Source organism: Monodon monoceros, unplaced genomic scaffold (assembly GCF_005190385.1).
Source record: "Monodon monoceros isolate NGI ecotype Baffin Bay Population unplaced genomic scaffold, NGI_Narwhal_1 Super_Scaffold_2, whole genome shotgun sequence".
Taxonomy (NCBI): Eukaryota; Metazoa; Chordata; class Mammalia; order Artiodactyla; family Monodontidae; genus Monodon; species Monodon monoceros.
This window is the reverse complement of record NW_021703776.1, coordinates 25,636,589-25,656,465: the sequence shown is the minus strand read 5'-3', so window position 1 is coordinate 25,656,465 and position 19,877 is coordinate 25,636,589. Positions and strand designations below refer to the sequence as shown.

At 35.3% G+C, this 19,877-nt stretch overlaps 1 protein-coding gene across 1 annotated transcript in view; it reads left to right on the top strand.

The window, feature by feature from the left end:
* Positions 1-19,877, top strand: part of PCLO (piccolo presynaptic cytomatrix protein) — a 364,389-nt gene that overhangs the window by 16,925 nt on the left and 327,587 nt on the right. The window contains 1 exon segment of the mRNA XM_029232881.1: positions 8,861-10,255. Within this exon segment, the coding sequence (XP_029088714.1) occupies positions 8,861-10,255 (1,395 nt within the window).

Here is a 19,877-nt window from a genome sequence, read left to right as displayed (position 1 = left end):
CAATATCGAAAGCATCAGTAAGGCATATAAAGATCTGGGTTGTAGTCCTAGCTCTGCCCTTTACACATAAATACTCTTGCTGATATTCCTCTGAATTCAATCAACAGTAGTTCTAGTTACCTTTGATAAAGAAGCAGTAACTTCACTATAGACAATGTTTCTTGCCTGTCTTCTTACTTTACTCTTACTGTAATTTGGTCAGGTCATTTTAACTTTTCTGAGTATTTATTTTTCTAATTTGTGAGACTTGTCATATACTAAAAATTACATTTGGCAGTATAAGTGGAAGTGCTTTGAAATTGACAGGAATAAATATTTGTATTTGTTATTAATCTGTATAAAAATTCTAGTAAGTAGGGATGTTGCCATCATTGTTAACTCCGTTTGTCACTGGGAAACCGAGGGTAAGAATTTGCAAGGTCACAGAATTACTTAGCAATGAATCTCATACAAGAAGCTAGATCTAAATTTAGCAACATTTTTAAATAGGAGAGCACATTGATTTTAAACCAGCCATTTCTAGATTACAGAAAGTGTGTGTGTGTGTGTGTGTGTGTGTGAGAGAGAGAGAGAGAGAGAGAGAGAGAGAGAGAGAGAGAGAGAATTTTACATATTCTTAAAGTTATAAGAAATCAACCTTCTTGAGACTCACAGACATAGAGAACATGCTTATGATTACCGAAAGGGAAAGGTGGGGAGAAGGATAAATTGAGAATTGGGGGTTAACAGGTGCACACTACTATATATAAAATAGATAAACAACAAGGATCTACTGTATAGCACAGGGAACTGTATTTAATATCTTGTAATAACCTATAATGGAAAAGAATCTGAAAAAGAATATATATATGTGTGTATACATATATATCTAATATGTATCTATATCAGTATATCTCAGTCAGTTTGCTGAACACCTGAAACTAACAACATTGTAAATCAACTATACTTCAATTAAAAAAAAAGAAATTAACCTTCTTGGCAGGAGTTTATTTTTGAAATTTAGTGTAAAAAATTGAGGTGTAAGAGCACTGACTTTATACCTTTCTACTCACTCTTGCTCAAACCAAAGCCTTATTTATATTGCTGAGCTCTTTTTTGTTCTTTAGAAAGCCATGAGCTCCTACGATGAGCCAGCCACTCTGTTAGATTTTGAAAATAGACATAATGAAGTTGATAACTTTGCTCACTGTTAAGAATAGAACTCAGAGTTTAGAGGGAGAGTCAATAATTTAGCAAATGCAGATGGAGTCTTGTTTGTAAAATAGAAAATAATAAACACCATATAGATGAGATACATTCTTACGTGAATATAAAACAATAAACTACCTTTCCATTCTTTTCTTCTATCTAATCAAAAATAAAAATTTTTAAATCAGTTGGCAAAACAAATATGACATTTCTATCATTTATTCAGGAAAATCAAACTTCAGTAGAATTCATCAAACAAATCTTCAGATCAGATTTCTACTTGGGTAAAAGAATTCAAAGAAGTCAGTGGCAGGCTTCATCATGTGAACATGTAACTATAATTGTATTTGTCGGGAAAAATTTTAATATGTAGATCTGTGTGTTTTTTAACTTGAAAGAGGAAGGATTTAAAAAAATGGCCAGAAGGAAATCAATGGTAATGAAAAATGTGGCTAGGATTTGTGGAAAAAAAGGTGAAAATAATGTAAAGCTGATTAAGTGTAATTTTAAAGTCAGATTTTCCTTAAATACATTCTTGAAAATGCACATACATAAAACTATTTAAGATTTGAATAAATTATAGGGGGCTCCCATTCACAGAAAGCTGAAAGAGGCTAAAATCCCTTATGAAACTGTATTTTTACACAAGGTCCGTGTAGTGGGAGCACAGTCTTAACCAATGGACTGCCAGGGAAGTCCCTCATATATGTATTTTTAAAAGCACTTCTTTCCTTTCCAAGTTAACATACAAATGATTATCTTAATTCCAATTACTATCTGATCAAATTAAAGATATTTAAATTTCAGCATATATAATGAGTTCACAAAGTTTATGAGCCCTTTGAGTCTTTTCACTAATGTAATTTTTTTCACTTTTAAGTGAAATAATAGGACAATCAATAAGTTGTTTAAATAATTGCACGAACATTGCCTAATTGAAACTATTGGATCGCAGGCTACAAAATTGTGTGGTAGGTAGCTCAAGGCGTGTTAATCATTTGAGATATAAAAGTTTTAATTCACCATGTGAGAGGCAGTCAGAAGTGTTAATATACATGTAAGTTCAGTTTACTGATTTGGGGTCTTCTGTGTTGCTGTAGTAAAATACAAATAATATTTTCATGTCTTTGTACTGTAATTATTTTGTAAATTGATTAAAGTGGCATTTTTTTTGGTTGGACTGCACTGACACATACTCAGATATGCTTTTATCATTTGACCCTATTTTGTGAAGATTTAACAAATGTTATTTCTAGCCTTTGGTGAACATTACTATGCTTTATGAAGAAAAAATGCAGATTTAGGTTACATTTCACAAAGTTTGTTAATGGTTTCTGAATTATGCTGCAGAAATTGTAATCCACACAGTTTCGGAAGGTATCCATTCAAATTCTGGATGGATTGTCATAAATAAAACAGTTTCATCAAGTCGCTGAGCATGTCATCACAGTTCTGAGGAATGCTAGTGTCTAGTTTTTATCCAAAATAAATTGTGCATTAATATGCATAAAGATGTCAACTGCAGTGAGCCATCTGCAGCCAAACTGCTGTCAGCTAGTAGCCGCCTTTGTGGAGGAGGTCATGTGGGTTGGGCATTCCTTGAATAGCAGAAAGCATAATCTGTTATCAAACTTTAGCTTGGGTTTCTCTTTATAATATTATATGTTATTATCTGATATATATTATTTAATTATATTCTCTATGGCATTCAAAATAATATGAATAAAAATAATACATAGATAACGTAGAGATCATTTGATGAGAAGTAGGAAACAAGTTTAGAATAATTCATCAATAAATAATATCTACAATTTACTTGGTATCTAATACAGAGGTAAGAGTAATCATAAGAAGTGGTTGCTCTTTTTAAGAGTCCATGTGAGGATAGGAAAAGAGAGGAAATAATTGGAAAAAATATATAGAGCAGTATCTATTTGAGTCTAAATGCTGTGCTTCAAACGATAGTAGGAATAGTTGAGAAGGGGCAGATCTTAATGGAGAATGGAATAGTTAAGTGGTAAAGGAGAGGGGTCATCGTGTAAAGCCTAGGAAGCATTTAGGTAAATGGAAGAGGAGTACAAATTGGATTTCGAATCGTGACTCAGGTAAGAGAGAATGAGAACACTACCTTGATGGAGTAAATGGTACATTTAGATACCGTGGTTTGCAGAAAAGTTTAGTTGTGATGCATCAAGAAGTAAGAACCCAACAGATTTTAGTACAAGGGCAGGGTGATTGTATGATTGAAGAAAATGTATTCAGTAGCTAATGTGAATGGTATGAACACCAGCAAATATAAATTCCTAATATTGTGTTTGTTCTTTAGATGGCCCATTATGCCTCCTACTATGCTGTGTTGTTGAGCAGAGATTCCATTATAAATCTTATGTAGATTTGGCGTTTAAAATGTCCAATTTGGAGCACATTGAAGGGTGGATGTTAGTCATAATGCCTTCTGGACACTTTTGTTTTGAGAAGCTTCCATTATCTTTTGAAGCGAATAGATTAAGAACAGTTCCAAGCAGGAATATACTTTAATTCTGGAACCCCAATGTTTGCCAACTCATTTTATTTGTTAGATGTATTGAGTTAATTATCTTGAATTATCATTACAGACATACTCTTAAAAATCAGAATCTAATTTTTCAGTGCTTTTTTGATAGTGGCACCAATAATTGAAACTCTGTGTGGAATTTACAATTAAACTTTCAAGTGGTACCCTTTGAAACATTTAGTAAGACATTTATGATTATCCAGCAAAAGCCTTAGCCAGTGAAGTTGTATTACTATATTTCACATGACTCGGCTCTGATACATAACATAAAAGGGAGCCGGGGGAGTTGGATTAAACAGGGAGCTGTGTTAGTAATTATAAGCAGGTCCACATTAGAATACACAGTGACCTCAGAATGAGCAGAAATCCTGGCTGACTGCTCTCTTACCCCCATTTATATAGCATATTGTCAGAAGACTGAATGAACAATTTTATGCCTTTTTTTGCTTCTTTCTATAGAGCTAATTGGATTAGAGTAGCTCATTAAACACTTGTGTCTCCAGATCATGAATTCCATTTATTCATTTGCTGTAAGTAAGACTATAGGTGGGGGAAGGAAAAGATGACTATTTTTCCTTATTTGTTATATAAAATCTAGAATTTATGAATAGTTAAGGCATGACATATTTATCTAACACAGGTTCTTTCATTTTACTGCTTGTATGTTGAAGGTAAGCTCCAGGGTTAACATTGCACAGAGACTTAAAATTTTACTGATAAGACCAAAAGCGTCCGAAGAAGTGGGGAGGGGGGGAGTTGAGGGGGGAATTGCAGGAAGAAAGGAGAAAAGCACTCATCGAGGGCCAGATCAGGAACCGTGGCTTTGGAAATACTGATACAGTGGTAGGCTCCCCTGGTATTGTTTCTTGAATTTCTCCCATTGCTTATCAAATGGATGTGGATGATTAGAGGAACGGGTGCTACTCGTGTCAGGGCACCTGGGAAGTTGTTTATGAAATATTGGTGAAAGGCTTCTTCTGAATTAGGCTTGGCCTTGGCTATTGTCTGACTTCTTTGGCATAGGTAATAAGGGATAAGGACTAAAGTCCTCTAAGATCCACATTCATAGCTATAGTGAAATGAAGACCCAATCATGCAGAACTAGGAGAACCAGCTGTGTTATAGATATGGATACCAAATGGAACGGGCAGCAGGTGTCTGAGGCAATGATGGTAGTAAATTCAGGTTCATCTCTGTTCATAGTTGGAGATAAACATTTAATTTTAGAAGTTAAACAAGACAGTAATTGTCTCCAAGCAGTGAAAATATGTATGGTTAGCAGGTGGGGTAAGTATGGGGTGTTACTTCAGTTCGAATCAAAATGAGGATGTATGATCCATGAGCAAAAGTATAGTATAGGGAGAATGGCTTGCAACCAGAAAATGAAGGTAGAAGCCTGTCATTTAGGCAAGGTAGACAGTGGCGATTAACAGAGTACACACAGAAATGTTGTAGCTTGAAGAGCATAAACATTTTAAATTAGTTTATTTAATTGAAACCAGCTCAAAAAATATTCGTGAACATCTATAATTATTAAAGGGTCAGACCGTACCAGGAAGTCTTTATCATTTGTTGCTTACAGTCTTTTGGGAATTATAGCCCTGGAGGTAGCAGAATTATGTCAGACTATACCAGGAAGTCTTTATCATTTGTTGCTTACAGTCTTTTGGGAAATACAGCCCTGGAGGTAGCAGAATTATGTAAGTGCTAACATGAGAACAGGAGCAAAATTATATATTTTGAATTTCTTGCAAAAATTAACTTTATTTCACAGTTATTGGAGAGGCGTTGAGGTTTGAAGAGAAGTAGAGTCAACCCCTTCTGTGGTGGTTTGTTTTAAACAGGTTATATTTGGTGGAGGTATGAAGTATTTGAGAAATGACAAGGGCCAAACGAGGGACAGTGGCTTTGGAAATGTGAACGAATGAATGGGGAATTACCTTTCACAAGCAATGCAGACACACTTTAGAAATAACTGAAAATGCAGTAAAGGTATAATGGGATTTTTAACTCAGGTGAGTGAGAGGGCAAAGGTGCTATTACTACTCCTTAACTCTCCCTCAGTGCATTGTGAAAAAGTAGATGGTGGTTCATGATATTAATGTCAGGGTGGGCTATGGAGTTTTTCATTTTATTAATGTATAGGAAAGATTTTTTTGTTTTTGTTTTCAGCTCAATCAGGGACTTGGAAATGCTGCTGTGTTCAGTAGTAGATTAAGTTCTGAGATAAAACTCATTTCTGTTTTCAACAGATTTGGCCAGAATTAAATAAAAAAGAGGCTCTTTCTGAAAAATCCTGAGAGGATAAAATGCTTTTCATATTGTGAAAGCTACAGACAATGATTTTAACCTGTATTCTCACAGTGAGGAGGAACATTGAGGGATCAGATGTCTTTTATATGTTGCTTATCAAAGTGAAGAAAATGGGGTCACGAGAAGGACAAAAGATGTTCGAAAAAAGCGTATATTAAGAGAAAAGTAGAATTGTATCCCTGTGAAGAAGCAGTGACCTGTGTTATCCACCCCTCTTTTCCTAACTCTCCCTTGTCTGCTTATTGGGAGACATAGTCACATACATTTATTAACTACAAGGAAACATTTGATTTTGGATTGAGGACAGTATAGTATGTGTGACCCACTATTGAAGTAAATCATACATTAGATATGCTGTGATAGTGTTCTAATTTTGCAGTGGTCCAAAGATGGAGTAAAAGCCTACTGGCCAGCTATGCATGACGCTCCAATGTTCCCATGGCAAAGAGACTTAAAATTTTGCTGATAAGACCAAATGCCTCCAAAGAAATTGGCCGGGGGGGGGGGGGCTTGTTTGAGGGAGAACTTGCAGGAAGAAAGGATAAATGGACTCATCACAGTATCACCACCATCAGATACTTATTATATATCTGTGATTATCTTGAAATTATATTATGCTTTAACCTGTTTCTTACCTGATTCTTCTATAATATAGTCTCCATGAGGACAGAGATTTTTGTCTCTTTTGTTCAGTGGTATGTGCTAAGTAGAAGTTGCTCAATAAATGTTTGAATAAAGAAAGAAACAGATGAATACCTTTTGCGTCTTCTTTGGCTCTGCCATTTGTTAGAAAGAATAAGAGCAATTAATACAATGACAGACACTAGCCCTAGAAGTTTGTAGTTTAAAGTGGTTAATCTGGGTATAGCTCTCATAATAATTTATAGAAAAAAATCATTGATAAAATATAAGTAAAGAATTATGCTTTTAATTATATTTTCTTTCATCTTGTCTGGCTGCATGATTATCAGGTCACATGGTATCATTTAAGACTGTGGAAGAAAACAAATGAGAAAAAATAAATAGTAGAGTAGCAGAATTGACATTGGCAGTAGGGGAGGGAGATGGCTGAATGTGTAGGGGCACGTTTATGGAGAAATTTCCTTCCATCAAGAAGGGCACAAAGTGGAGTGAATTTCCTTACATTCAAGCTCACCTTTAGTCGTGTTACTTACATAGGTAACAGTTGCTTGATTATGTTTTGGGATTCAAATATCTTTATGTTTAAAGAGTTATTTATTAGTGAAATGCCTCAAACATACAGAAAGGTAAAGACAATATAGCAAATACATAAGTACTCAATACTCATGTTGAAAACAAATGTAATGAACACCCAAGTACCTCCCACCCATATGTAACAAATGTTTTCATTTTGCTTTTTGATTCACATTTTTAAACAGAAATATAACTTGTCAGAGTTTAAAATGTTCCTTCAACCTTCTAAAAACACAAAAGTTTGCTTTCCATGAGATTGCAAAATAAGCCCTGTTATACTGGTACCTGAGTTTAAATAATTTCACTGTCTTTTTTTTTTTAAAGCCATTTTAATGATTAAGAAAAAGGTACAGTAGAGTTTTTTTTTTCATTAAAGTTTAACAGCATAAAATGTCAAGTGAAAAAAGTTTTTAAAAGTTTAGAAATGACTAGTTTGGTTTCTTTTCAAAAGGGAATTGTTTCAAATAGAGAGTATGTTGTTTGCCAGCCTAATACTTTACAATTTTGTACTGTAGAAAACTTTTCTCGTACTTATGCTCCATATATTTAGTTTTTCACTGTGTAGATTTCTGAACAAAGAACTTCAGTGCTAAACTGGTAACATTGGTTACTTTGGGAGTTAAAGATTAGATCATGAATTTGCCCTTCAAAATTACTTTCGTAATATTTAAAGTTTTGTATAATGAGCATACATTATTTTGGAATAAGAAAAGGTAAATTTTAAACATAGGTACTTTTGAAATATCTTCTAAAATATGGTAGTACCAAATTCAACATCTCCTTTTAACAATGAAGGTGATATGAAAAGAACAGATGCATTTACGCCTATACATGATGCATATACGATGTGTATCTCACATATATATCTCACCAGTCGTATAAGTATATTGCATACTTATATTGCTCTTTCCAGTAATGAAAAGGAAATGGAAGCAATGTTTTCTGTGTTAGATGATGCTATCTATGATAATTTGAGGGTGTGCCATTATTTTTCATTTATTTTCTTAACAGAGAATGTTCTCTTTCTAACCTACAGTGGCTAATACAAGTTTTTTGTTTTCTCACATTTGATTATATCACCTTGGAGGGGGAAGTGATGCTCTTGCTAATTTAAGAAGGTAGCAATGTGTTAATAATTTAACAAGCATACTCTGGGTTATATAACTAAAAATTGTTTATGAGCCATCAATAGAGAAAATATCTAACATAAGTGATTCTAGAATCTAATATGTTATAATTAATTTTCTTTATCATACATGGTTTTCTATTTCTAGGAGTAATCAAACTGAGTATTTTGTTTTACAAAGGCAAAGAATAACAAAACTAACATTAGAAGAAAAATACAATTCTGTGCTGATTTTTATTTTGTTTTCAGAGCTTAAGGCTCAGAGGTTCATTAGTTATATTGTAATGTACCTAACATTTTAATATTTTAATAGAAATTAAGTAAAATTATTTGATATATATTTTATGTTTTGCATAATAAGAGACATAGTTTCAAAAGGTACCATGCAGTTTAAGAAATGTTTTTGTTTCTACATTGTTATTATCTCACTGACTATTGTTTTATATTATTTATATTATTTCTAGATAAAAGAGTGGCTCTGTTTAAACTGTCAGATGCAGAGAGCTCTGGGAGGTGACCTGGCTCCAGTTCCATCATCACCCCAGCCCAAACCGAAGACCGCCCCTGTTCCTACATCAGCAGTGAGCAAGCCAACCCCACAGTCACAGCAGATTTCTCCAAAGAAAGATACTACACCCAAACAGGATGTCTCAAAGGCACCTGAGTCTAAAAAGCCCCCACCACTAGTGAAACAGCCAACCCTTCATGGCTCCCTCCCAGTCACAGCCCAGCAGCCTCCTGTGGCAGAGTCCTCCTCCAAGCCGGCCCCTCCCAAAGAGCCTTCCGTCCCATCTGAACAGGCCAAGGTCTCCGTGGCTGATGATAAACCAAAGCAGCCCAAGACAGAAAAGCCAGCCACAGACGTTGTGTCTTCATTGTCAACAGCAGCAAAACCGGATGTTCCAAGCTCCAAAGTACCATCACAGGATCAAGAGAAAGCAACTCCTACTCTAAAACCAGACTCTGCCAAACCCTCACAGAGTTTTCCACCAACAGGAGAAAAAGTCACCCCATTCGATTCTAAAGTCATACCTCGACCTGCATCAGATTCAAAACTTATTTCACATCCTGGGCCTAGTTCAGAGAGCAAAGGTCAAAAACAAGTTGATTCAATTCAGAAGAGGGACGAACCCAAGAAAGCACAAACCAGAATGAGTCCTAAGCCAGATGCCAAGCCTATGCCAAAAGGGGCACCAACACCCCAAGGTCCACGACCTTCCACTGGCCAAACTGCCCCCCCATCTCCACAGCCCCCGAAACCTCAGGAGCAGTCGAGACGTTTTAGTCTGAATCTGGGAAGTATTTCTGATGTCCCTAAATCACAGCCCACAACTCCTCAAGAAACAGTGACTGGGAAACTCTTTGGGTTTGGAGCATCCATTTTCAGCCAGGCATCAAATCTAATCTCCACAGCAGGCCAGCCTGGGTCTCATTCACAGGGTGGGCCAGTGGCCCCGACAAAACAAGTCCCTCCTTCACAGCCACCTACTTCTCAGGGGCCACCCAAATCCACAGCACCGCCTGCACCTGCAAAGGTTATCCCTGTGAAAAAGGAAACCAAAGCTGTAGTAGCTGAAAAATTAGAGCCCAAAGCTGAACAAGTTTCAACAGTAAAAAGAACAGAAACAGAAAAGAAGCCTCTGCCTACTAAGGACAGCAAACCTGCAACAGCCGAGCCTCAAAAGGCTGTTCTTCCCCCCAAACTGGAGGAAATCCCCAAACCAGAATCAGCCTGTCCTCTCTGCAAAACTAAACTCAACATAGGTTCTAAGGATCCTCCTAACTTCAATACTTGCACTGAATGCAAGAAAGAAGTGTGTAATCTCTGTGGATTTAACCCTACACCACACTTGACTGAGGTAAGCAGTATTTGTATCACATATGAATGTGAGTATATCGTGTTTATTCTGAAATATTTTGGTGGCCAAGTTTCTGAGCAAAAAATACATTTTTAATAAAGAAAAATTGATACTGGTATGTTTGAAGAAGTTTCAATTACTTATTATAGGCTTACTTTCTTATTAAAAGTTAACATAATTTAGATTTTTCTGGCTTAAAGTACCAGAAGTAAGATGATGAAATAAGCTGACAACTTAAAATAACAATTATCCCATCCTTTATATGAATTAACAACCTATAGCTTCAGAGCACTATTTGATTTTCACCTAAAAACACCAAATAAGAGTTGTAATTTCCTATTCCCAGTATCTCTAATCCTTCCAGTCTCTTTCATACCTTAAAAAAAGAAGCTTGATGTGAGATCTGTTATCTTACAAAAGTTAAGAGCTTTGAGTAAGTTAATAATATTGTCTGCTAGAAAATATTGGTTCAAATATATAATGTCTAGACTTTTTATAATTCTGTTTGAACTGTTATCTGGCATAAATATAATAGAGCACTTTATTAGGAGCTGTGGAAAGAAAAAGAAGTTATATGGATTTCAGTGACTAATGTGAAGGATTTTTTTTTAATGGGGTGACCAAAACACTTTTTATACAGTGTAAATGACTGAAAAGCAGATGACAATTTTCTACCTAATACAGTTATAGAAGAATGAATCTATAAGCATTAGTCCTGTGTTAGGGCTATTAGAATATTTGGATATTGAGAGACTGAGAAGTTGAATGATGCTGCTGTCTTAGATAAGTAACAGTGATGTTTTAGTGAACATTTTGGGATTGAATTTAGATCATTGTTCATTGTTTTTATACACATCAAAAATACTTAAGGGTTATTTTATTCTCCTCTCCTTGATTTTGTAATTCATTGGGTTGGAAAAAAAACGGAACAGAGTTTTAGCAATTATACAAAAGAAGCTTTGAGATTCTTGGTGGTTTTTTTGAGTTAAATTAAAAAAAAATAATAAGTTATAAAATATTTTTATTTTTTTACTTTTGAAAGATATTCGGTTGCTTTGACATGTTTAACACCGTATGAAAGTGTTGTCCCTATAGACTTAAGCTGATTCTTATCCTCTCTGTGATGAATAATGTTAACCACAACCCATTTGAAAAGTAGATAAAATTTGGTTTCTCTCAGCACTTCATGAGTGGTAACAACTGTAATTATTACTTACAGTATTCAGGATTCATTGTAAAAGCAAAACAACCTTAAGTGTCTTCCGTATTTTTAAAGGAGTTGTTTTCTGTTGTGTAATTATGAAGAGGGAAATTTCGGTTTTCCTAGGACAGTTGTATTAATTTCATAGATTCTAAAAATTGTACCCTTTAATGAGGAGACTGTGGTATCAACACCATGCAGTTAGTTTAAATAGTTAGAAAACAAACTGCACCGCTAAAAACAAAACCGTAATGTCTGCATTTAAAGTGCATTTTGTGCACACTGAAAAAAGGGCTATAACGTGTGTGTGTGTGTGTGTGTGTGTGTGTGTGTGTGTGTATACATGTATGTATATGTACACATATGGGCCATAAGGATTATTAGAATTCTGTCAGTGTTTCAAGGTGTGAAATGAGAGTCCTTGGGCAGAGGGACAGTAAACGTTCAAGAAAATCTTTGATTTTCTGTGTGTTGGTAAATTATATTTCAGAAGTAGTAATTTGGAAAGGAGATTCCTTGAATCAAGCAGAGAATTATCTAGGATGTGTGTGGAATTTAAATAGTTTGAAAATATAAGTGGTTTTAAGTTTTCAAATGGTTTAGGGGAAGTCTTATTTTAAGTATGATCAGTGGGATTTAGATGATCTGTCATTGTTCAGATTGTTTTTTTCTGTGGTCATTTCTTTGAATCTGGAAGATCGTGTTTCAGAGGAGAAAAAAATTTGATGTAACAGAAGCAGTCAACTCATGTTCTTGGTTCCACTTGACTATGTTAATCACAGTGAAGTTTTTAGCTGGTCTAAGGCCTTAATGCCCTCTGCTCTCTAGGTAAATAAAGTCCATTAGCTGACCTGGCATCAAGGGAGTGAATGAAGGTCAGTGGAGTTAATCCCTGTCACCGTAGTTCCTACTATTTTACCTAGAAGACTTTAGAGGACTGGCAGAAGGGATTCGTTGAAGCAAAAGCCACTCTGTGTTTGCGTGTGTGTGTGCGCGCGCGTACATGTCCATGTATATCCAGGTAATTGTGAATTTGGTGTATATGCTTAACTTGTGGCGCTGTCCCAGTGTTTATACTACTTACTGATCTCTCCTCATTTTGAGTGGTTAGAAAGTATTTCCTCCTTCATCCTTGTTTTATTTCCATGATTTCTTTGTTCTGCTTATGTTATTTTTCTTGTGATCCAAGATTTTCTGCTGCGCTGGCACTGTAATTTCATTCCAGTTGAAAAGAGCACATTCTGAAAATACTCAGACTTTCGCCTGTAATGCAGAGTAATGGTGTTCCTCAAGAAAGGATTCAACTATGTATTTCCATTTATTTTTCTAATAAAGCACATGTAACTCTATTATAAGCCTCTGCTTCTACTACTCTCATCACTGTGAGGCAGGATGTCTTTTCCTGCTGGTGTCTCTCTTCCCTCCCCTTTTTCTGTCCTGTTCTGGGGGTGAGAAGAGCTGGTCCTAGTTTGTCATGGGTTGGGAGCTATAGGCACTATCCTCCTTCCCCCGCCCATTCATTAAACACACCTGTCTCTAAGGTTGCTTCCTGTATCTCCTACTCAGCATCTCCCACAGCACCTGAAGAGTGCCAAGACTGCCTGCAGGGCCCTGGGGTGTCGCCAGGCTTCAGCCTAAGCCTTACGGTTTAACTGTTTTATGCCCAGTTTGTATAAATGGTACTCTAATCCATTAACCTCTGATAGCAAGGAACATTTTTTTTTAGGCTTTAATTTCTGCCAAATCAGGAAATATTTTGTCTTTGAAGGAGTTTTAAACGTGATTGCAAGGCTTTCTAGTCTTAAAGAATTTGGAGGCGTGCTGAGAAGAGCAGCCTAAATTGGCAGTCAGTTTACCTAGTGAATTTTAATCATTCTGACTCAATTCAAGTACAAAAAGGAGTCAAAATGACTCATCCTGGGTATTTGTTTTATTGTTTGTACTACCCTTTTGGAAAGTAAATTTTTGCTATGAAAGTATGATTGAAAATTATGTTTCCTCATGCTTCAGGAAGCCCTAGAGTCATAGTTCTGCTTCCTTAGTAAGATAATTATTCATGGCCTAAATGATGTTGGAATAGCTAGCATATATTTGTCACCAGGCAACAAATGGGCCTTTTGAGCCAGTTAAGACCCAGTGGTGTAACTGAGTTCCCTTCAGATCTTTACTCTCTAGTCAAGGTGGCTTTTGCATTTTCTCTCATACCCTTAAGGAAGGCCTGCTGGGGATGTGCTGCATTTCTTAGTTCAGTAAACACATAATATCTTGCTTTAACTTTAAAAACCATTACTTAATACTTGAAGAAATATATCTGTTACAAACAAGCATTTAAGAGTACGCATGCACACATATATGAGCAATTAAAGACAGAGTGATCAAAAATCAATAAGGAGAAAATAATTCTACCAATAATCCATTTTTAAAGAATTCCATGATGGAGATCTACATTCTGTTTAAAAATTTCTGGCATGCGTGGCAGAGGGACACCTGATGACGCTTTTTGACTGACATAAGAAAATTGATAAGTTGGTAGAAACAAAATTTTTACTTATTAATCTTTAGGAGAAATTTGATGTTAACTTTTTATTAAGTGATATTTAGTTGAACAAAAATCCAAATGTGGGTTTAAAATAGAGATATTTTGTTTAAACAAATTTTTTCAAAAAGTGGTTTCTTCATTAGTCTTTTTTTCTGTGCATTTTTATGTATTTAATATTCTACTCTATGTGGTAGTTCTATATCCCAGTAGTAACATGATTATATGCCATTTTACCATGTGATTAAACATTTCTTAAATACTATATAAAATGATTACATATTATTCAATTCTATGTTTTTTCAATATGATTGAAAATATGATATGATATTATTCAATTCAATATGATTACATATTATTCAATTGTATGCTTTTTCATACACATTCTCCTGGCATTAGGGATTTAGGATGTCTTCATTTTTTCACTATAAATAAGATGAACATTCTTGGATGTAAATATTGATAGTTTTAACTGTTTCCCAAGGAAAGCTTACTACTAAGGTTACTGAATCAAAGAACAAGGACCCTGAAGTATCAAATTCTCTTTGGAGATGTGATAGTCATTGACATTGCCACTAGCATACGTGATTCCTTTCTTAATGCAGACTCTCCAAATTTGGATATTATTTAAAATGAAATTGGTTAATTTGGAAGTGTAAAAGTGCTATAATATGGTTCCTTTGGTTTGTATTTCTTTGATTACCAGAACTTTTATTTAAATATTAAATGTAAAAAGATGATTCTAATTACGATCCGGACAAAACATTGTGCAGACATTGTGGGAAAAAGTAAACTGGTATTTGACTAGGCCTATGTGGAAGGCATTGTGTCAGTCGTTTTTTCACAACAACTGTGTGGGGTAGGTTTTACAGCCGCTCTAGAGATCAGGAAAAGAGTATCAGAGAGGTAGTTACCAAGCCACAGAGGTATCATTCAGAGGCTTGAGTCAGTGCTCTATCTCCTGGACCATGTTTAAGTAACCTGGCGAACTGGATAACAAATGTCACTTCTTCTGTCCTCGCTTACCTATAAGTTGTGTCAATGGTAATTACTAGGACTTTAATATCAACAAATTTGCTAATATGTGCATCAAAACCAGGTAACATTCGGGGCCCACAGAATAATGGTGGCTGTGTTACATGGCTGAATTTAGAATCACATGCAGATGGAGAGCTTCAGAAACGTAGAGGCCAGCATCATCCTTTTTTTTTCCAGATAAGCCTACCAACTGGTCAACATTTATTTAGGTGAAAGCATATGGCTGAATGATGAAACATAGGTTATATTTATCTTAAACTGGTCCTCCACAGTAGTTTTATCAGTTTTTATTTTGACCAACTTTGCATACATGCTACTGTTGTTCTAGGGATGCTTTGTCTGATAAGATAGTCACTGGACAAACGTAGCTAATGAGCACCGTGGCTGGCTCAAATTAAAATTACTGAAAGTGTGAAAAACACACTGGATTTCAAAAACTTAGCATGAAAACTGTAAAGTATCTCACTGATAATTTTATGTTGGTTACTACTGTGTAAGGCTTTTCTTCCGTAAATATCGAGGCTACGACGGCCTCTTCACATGTCACTTTGCAGTTGCGTATGCACGTACTGCGGTATATTGCTGTGCGGGATATATTTCTTTCTCTTTATACAAAAAAACCCCCATGACTATTACTATATTTGCTGTACTCTGATTAGCTCTTCCAGAGCTTCATTTCCTCATGTGACACAAGATAGCTGGTTCTCTTTGCGTGCTCTACTGAGCAGATAGCTCTCAGGGCTTTCATCTTCTGGAAGTAAAATACCGATGCCTGGCCTGACCCAGCCTGGCCTGAAGATCAATGTTCTAGGCCCTGCTAATCATCAGTAAGAGGTATCTGTACTATTGATTGGTGTACTGTGGCCATACCAACCTTTAGGTCAGGATCTCTTCTCTTTTCTACTAGCTCCTCTGTTTCCAAATGTTTCCTCTGTTTTTTCTTTTCAGAACTTTTGGGTGTGTTTCTATTCTCCCTGTGGCTTTGGGTGAATATCATCAGTTTTTGGGTCACTTCTTTTCAGAAGTCTCAGCAATACAGAGTGTTAGAATTTGAATATGTCATCTGGTCCATCCCCTGCTTTCTTCCTTTCTTCTCTTGTTGGCAACTTATTTTCTTTTAAAATTCTGTTCTAATAATTTGTATTACAAAAGCAGTATTCCTTATAACAATCTGTAGAGTACCAAAGTGTCTGAAGAAACATGAATAGCTTCCTCTTGCCCTTGCGCTTCATGTTAATGCTTTAGTATCTATTTAGATGTCTTTTTTTTTTTTTTGCTTTTTGTTTATTTCTATAATGGTTATACCAACAGTGAAATGTAAAGGAAAGGATTTGAGATTTTTCAAAAAGTCTTATGGGCTAGTTGTTTTTAAAAATAATGTATTCATTTTGAAATGAACACGTTTTCTTACTAATTTTCATTGAATTCTTTTCTTTTCCACAAAATTTTATGCATTGGACAAGTGAATTTTCACTGACTTGCCTCATTCTACTTATGAGGGAAATAGCTGTGCAGTATCTCAATAGTGATACACATTCTCCTCATGAAAACTGAGATGTTGAAGATATTTCGAGTTCCTGTTGCTGTACAAACAAGGTTACAGTAAAACATCAACACATATATTTTTCCATTGTATCTTGATATGTTAGATAAATTCCTTCAAATGGGTGGGCAAGGTTAAGACAAATCATGTTTGACAGAGTTTCCATATTACTTTTTTTTTAAAGGGTAGTAATTATAGTCCTGCCAACAAACTATTAGTGTCTCTAGTTTCCCACACTGGATAGTAGTTCATATTTATCAGTTTCAAGAGTCAGAAGTTAAATAGTATTGTTGCATAATAGTAAATTTCCCTGCCTACTTTGAGAGTAAACATTATATATTTATCAAAATCAAGAGCTTATCAACTACTTGTATTTCTCCTGTTTTTTTAAGTTGCCCATTTGTACGCATTGGCCATATTTTCGTGTGCATATGTTGTATATTTCTTAAAGTATTTTAGAGAATTTAATTCTTTGTCATCTTATCTTGAAATGATTTTCCCTGTTGATCACTTGTTTTTAACTTTCTTTATGAAATTTTCTTCTGTACATGAGGTTTTTAAAAAAACTTCTATGCAATCAAATCGTCCAATGTTTCCTTGATTGCTTATTTTGCTAAAGAAGGCCTTTTCACGTTTTTATTATAAAAATAGCCTTCCACATTTACTCCTAAACATCTGTAGTTTTATTTTTCACTCCCGATCACTTATTTATCTGTAATTGATTTTTTTTTGGTATGATGTGAGGTGAAGGGCCTAACTTTATATATTCAAAACGTATAGCCACTTATCTCCATGTTATTTATTAAGTAATACATCATTTTCCCTCTGGTTTTTATTGCCACTTTCTTCATGTAATAAATTTCCATTAAGACAGTTTTCTTTTCTAGATTCTTTGATTTGTACTGTTAGTTATATATCTAGTTCAGAGTGTCAGCACCTTACTATTTTTATTAGTCTAGTTTTAATATTTAAAGATATTAAATATCCATGAACACCTTAGCAAGAGTCTAGTAATGGGGTATTGTCCGTCCCAGGATTTGGCTTTACCTTATTCTACTTATAAACTAATAAATTAACTTGTTACAGTTTCATGGATGCCAATAGTAGACATGAGATTCCTGGGTTGGATGCAAAGAACTTTATTACTCACACCACAGGAGGCAGCATGAACATCAGCATATTTGTATCAGTTCCCCTTGTCCCCCACTCTCATGTGGGTCACATGAGACATGGGCCTAGATTGATGCTGCACACGTAGGTTTGAGTCACAGGTGAGGAGCACTGAGCTTGTGGAATCCACCTCTTTTATAGCAAGCAGTAAGTTAGTCTGCTCTTTGTCCCAGAGGGAGACATGGCCTCATCCCTAAGGTTGTTGCCTATTCCACACAGAAGCTTGAGAAATGGCCAAGGTGAAGAGCAGTAAAGGTCTTGCATTGTTCGCAAACCCCGTAAGATGTGTAGGTATAGGAGAGACCCATTGAGGATTGTCTTTCCCAAAGGTATTAATAATCCAGTGGTTTTAAAGCTTAAAATATTATCAACTGTTCCTTCCAATGATGTTGAATATAGACACCAAGTGTAGAAAGCTGATAAATGTGGAAGTGTGCTGGCTGAGGCCAACTTCATCTGTGTGACTAAGGGCTGGAAGCTGCCCATTTGGCAGCCTCTCTTATTCTTGGGCCTGCCTCTGATCCAGCTCCATGAAACTCATGAATAAAGGCTACTTCTCAAAACTCCTACTTTAAAGATGAAGAAAATGGGCTCAGGGAACTGAAATGATATGCTTATTAAGGTTGGGGTCAGATAGTGGTTGCTGAAGTACTAAATAAAAATACCCTTTTCATTGTTTGTTTTCTGCATCTTCTTTTAAAAGTTCCCTCCTTGACTTGCTCGTGAACAAAAGAAACAAGAAAAATTTGTGAAACAAACGACTCAATCTTATATTCAAACAAGCATTGCTCTAGCAGAAAATACATGCTCCAAAATCTAATATATATATTAATATTTTCTTGCCTTATTATGTCTGAGTTACATAACCCCCCCATATTTACATAATGTTAATATGATTTGAAAGTAAATTCAGTGGCATTTTCACTACACGGAGTTGTGGCATGACTCTGAGATTACTCTTTTATTAAATTATAAAAATTGATCTAATCACATAGCAAAATAATGTTTTGGTCTAATAACAGTCTATACTATTGATAATGTAATTTACTTGGTCATTTTATACAACTTATTGTAGATCTGTCTTAGTCTAGGAGGGAAACGTAACAACAGATATTCATGTAGATAATTGAAATAATGTTTTAATATTTCTTAACATTGGAAAATTTTATTTGTGTGTATATCTGTATATATACAAGTAGATGTGTGTGTGTGTGTGTGTGTGTATATGCATATGTATATATTTTAGAGTTAAAATTAGAAATTTCCCTGGGAAGAAATTAGGACTTAAAATACCATGAGGTTTAATTTGGGGAGATAACATACGTGCAGTGTTGTGTGTTAGCACACAGAACTGTGAATCACATCTACCAATTTAAAAAAATGTATAGTGTCAAATAGAAGCATGATCAGGAGAAACCAAAATATGCCTTGCACGTGGAATTAACCATTGGAATAAAAATAACCTCATATGTCTATGTGTGGAATTCTTAAACTTGGATTTAAGTACTTTTTGCTTCTCTTGTATATTTTAAAATTTCATGTGAAAAAAATGGACAGTCAGATGTGGGAAGACATGTCATTTTAATTTACCAATCTGGGAATCCACAGAAAGAAGGGATATTCATTTAAAGCACTTTTAGTTGTTGTTGTTGTTTTTTTTTTTTTTAAGTCTATGAGAAGACTGTTTTAACAGCTAATAAGTATATAGGTAAATGATGGTTGTGAGTTTATCTTAATTGTTTTTAAATCCTTAAATCAGATTTGTATTCACTTACATTACCTTTTAAGCACGTCAGTTATACATTTATAACTGTAAACATGTATAACAGTTATACATTGTCACCCAGTTTATCTCACGATTCCATAACTTTATAAGTAGAATGATTTTTTTTCAACATACCACACACTGTCACTGCTCGCATCAGCTCACAGTACCACCACAAGCAGTTTTCTTTTGCACCTGCTAAAAAGAGAACCTGTCTACCTGAGCCACACTTCCAAAGGAAAGCTAATTAAAGCACTCAGTAGGGGCTGGGCCCGTGAGCCATGGCCGCTGAGCCTGCGCGTCCGGAGCCTGTGCTCCGCAGCGGGAGAGGCCACAACAGTGAGAGGCCCGCGTACCGCAAAAAAAAAA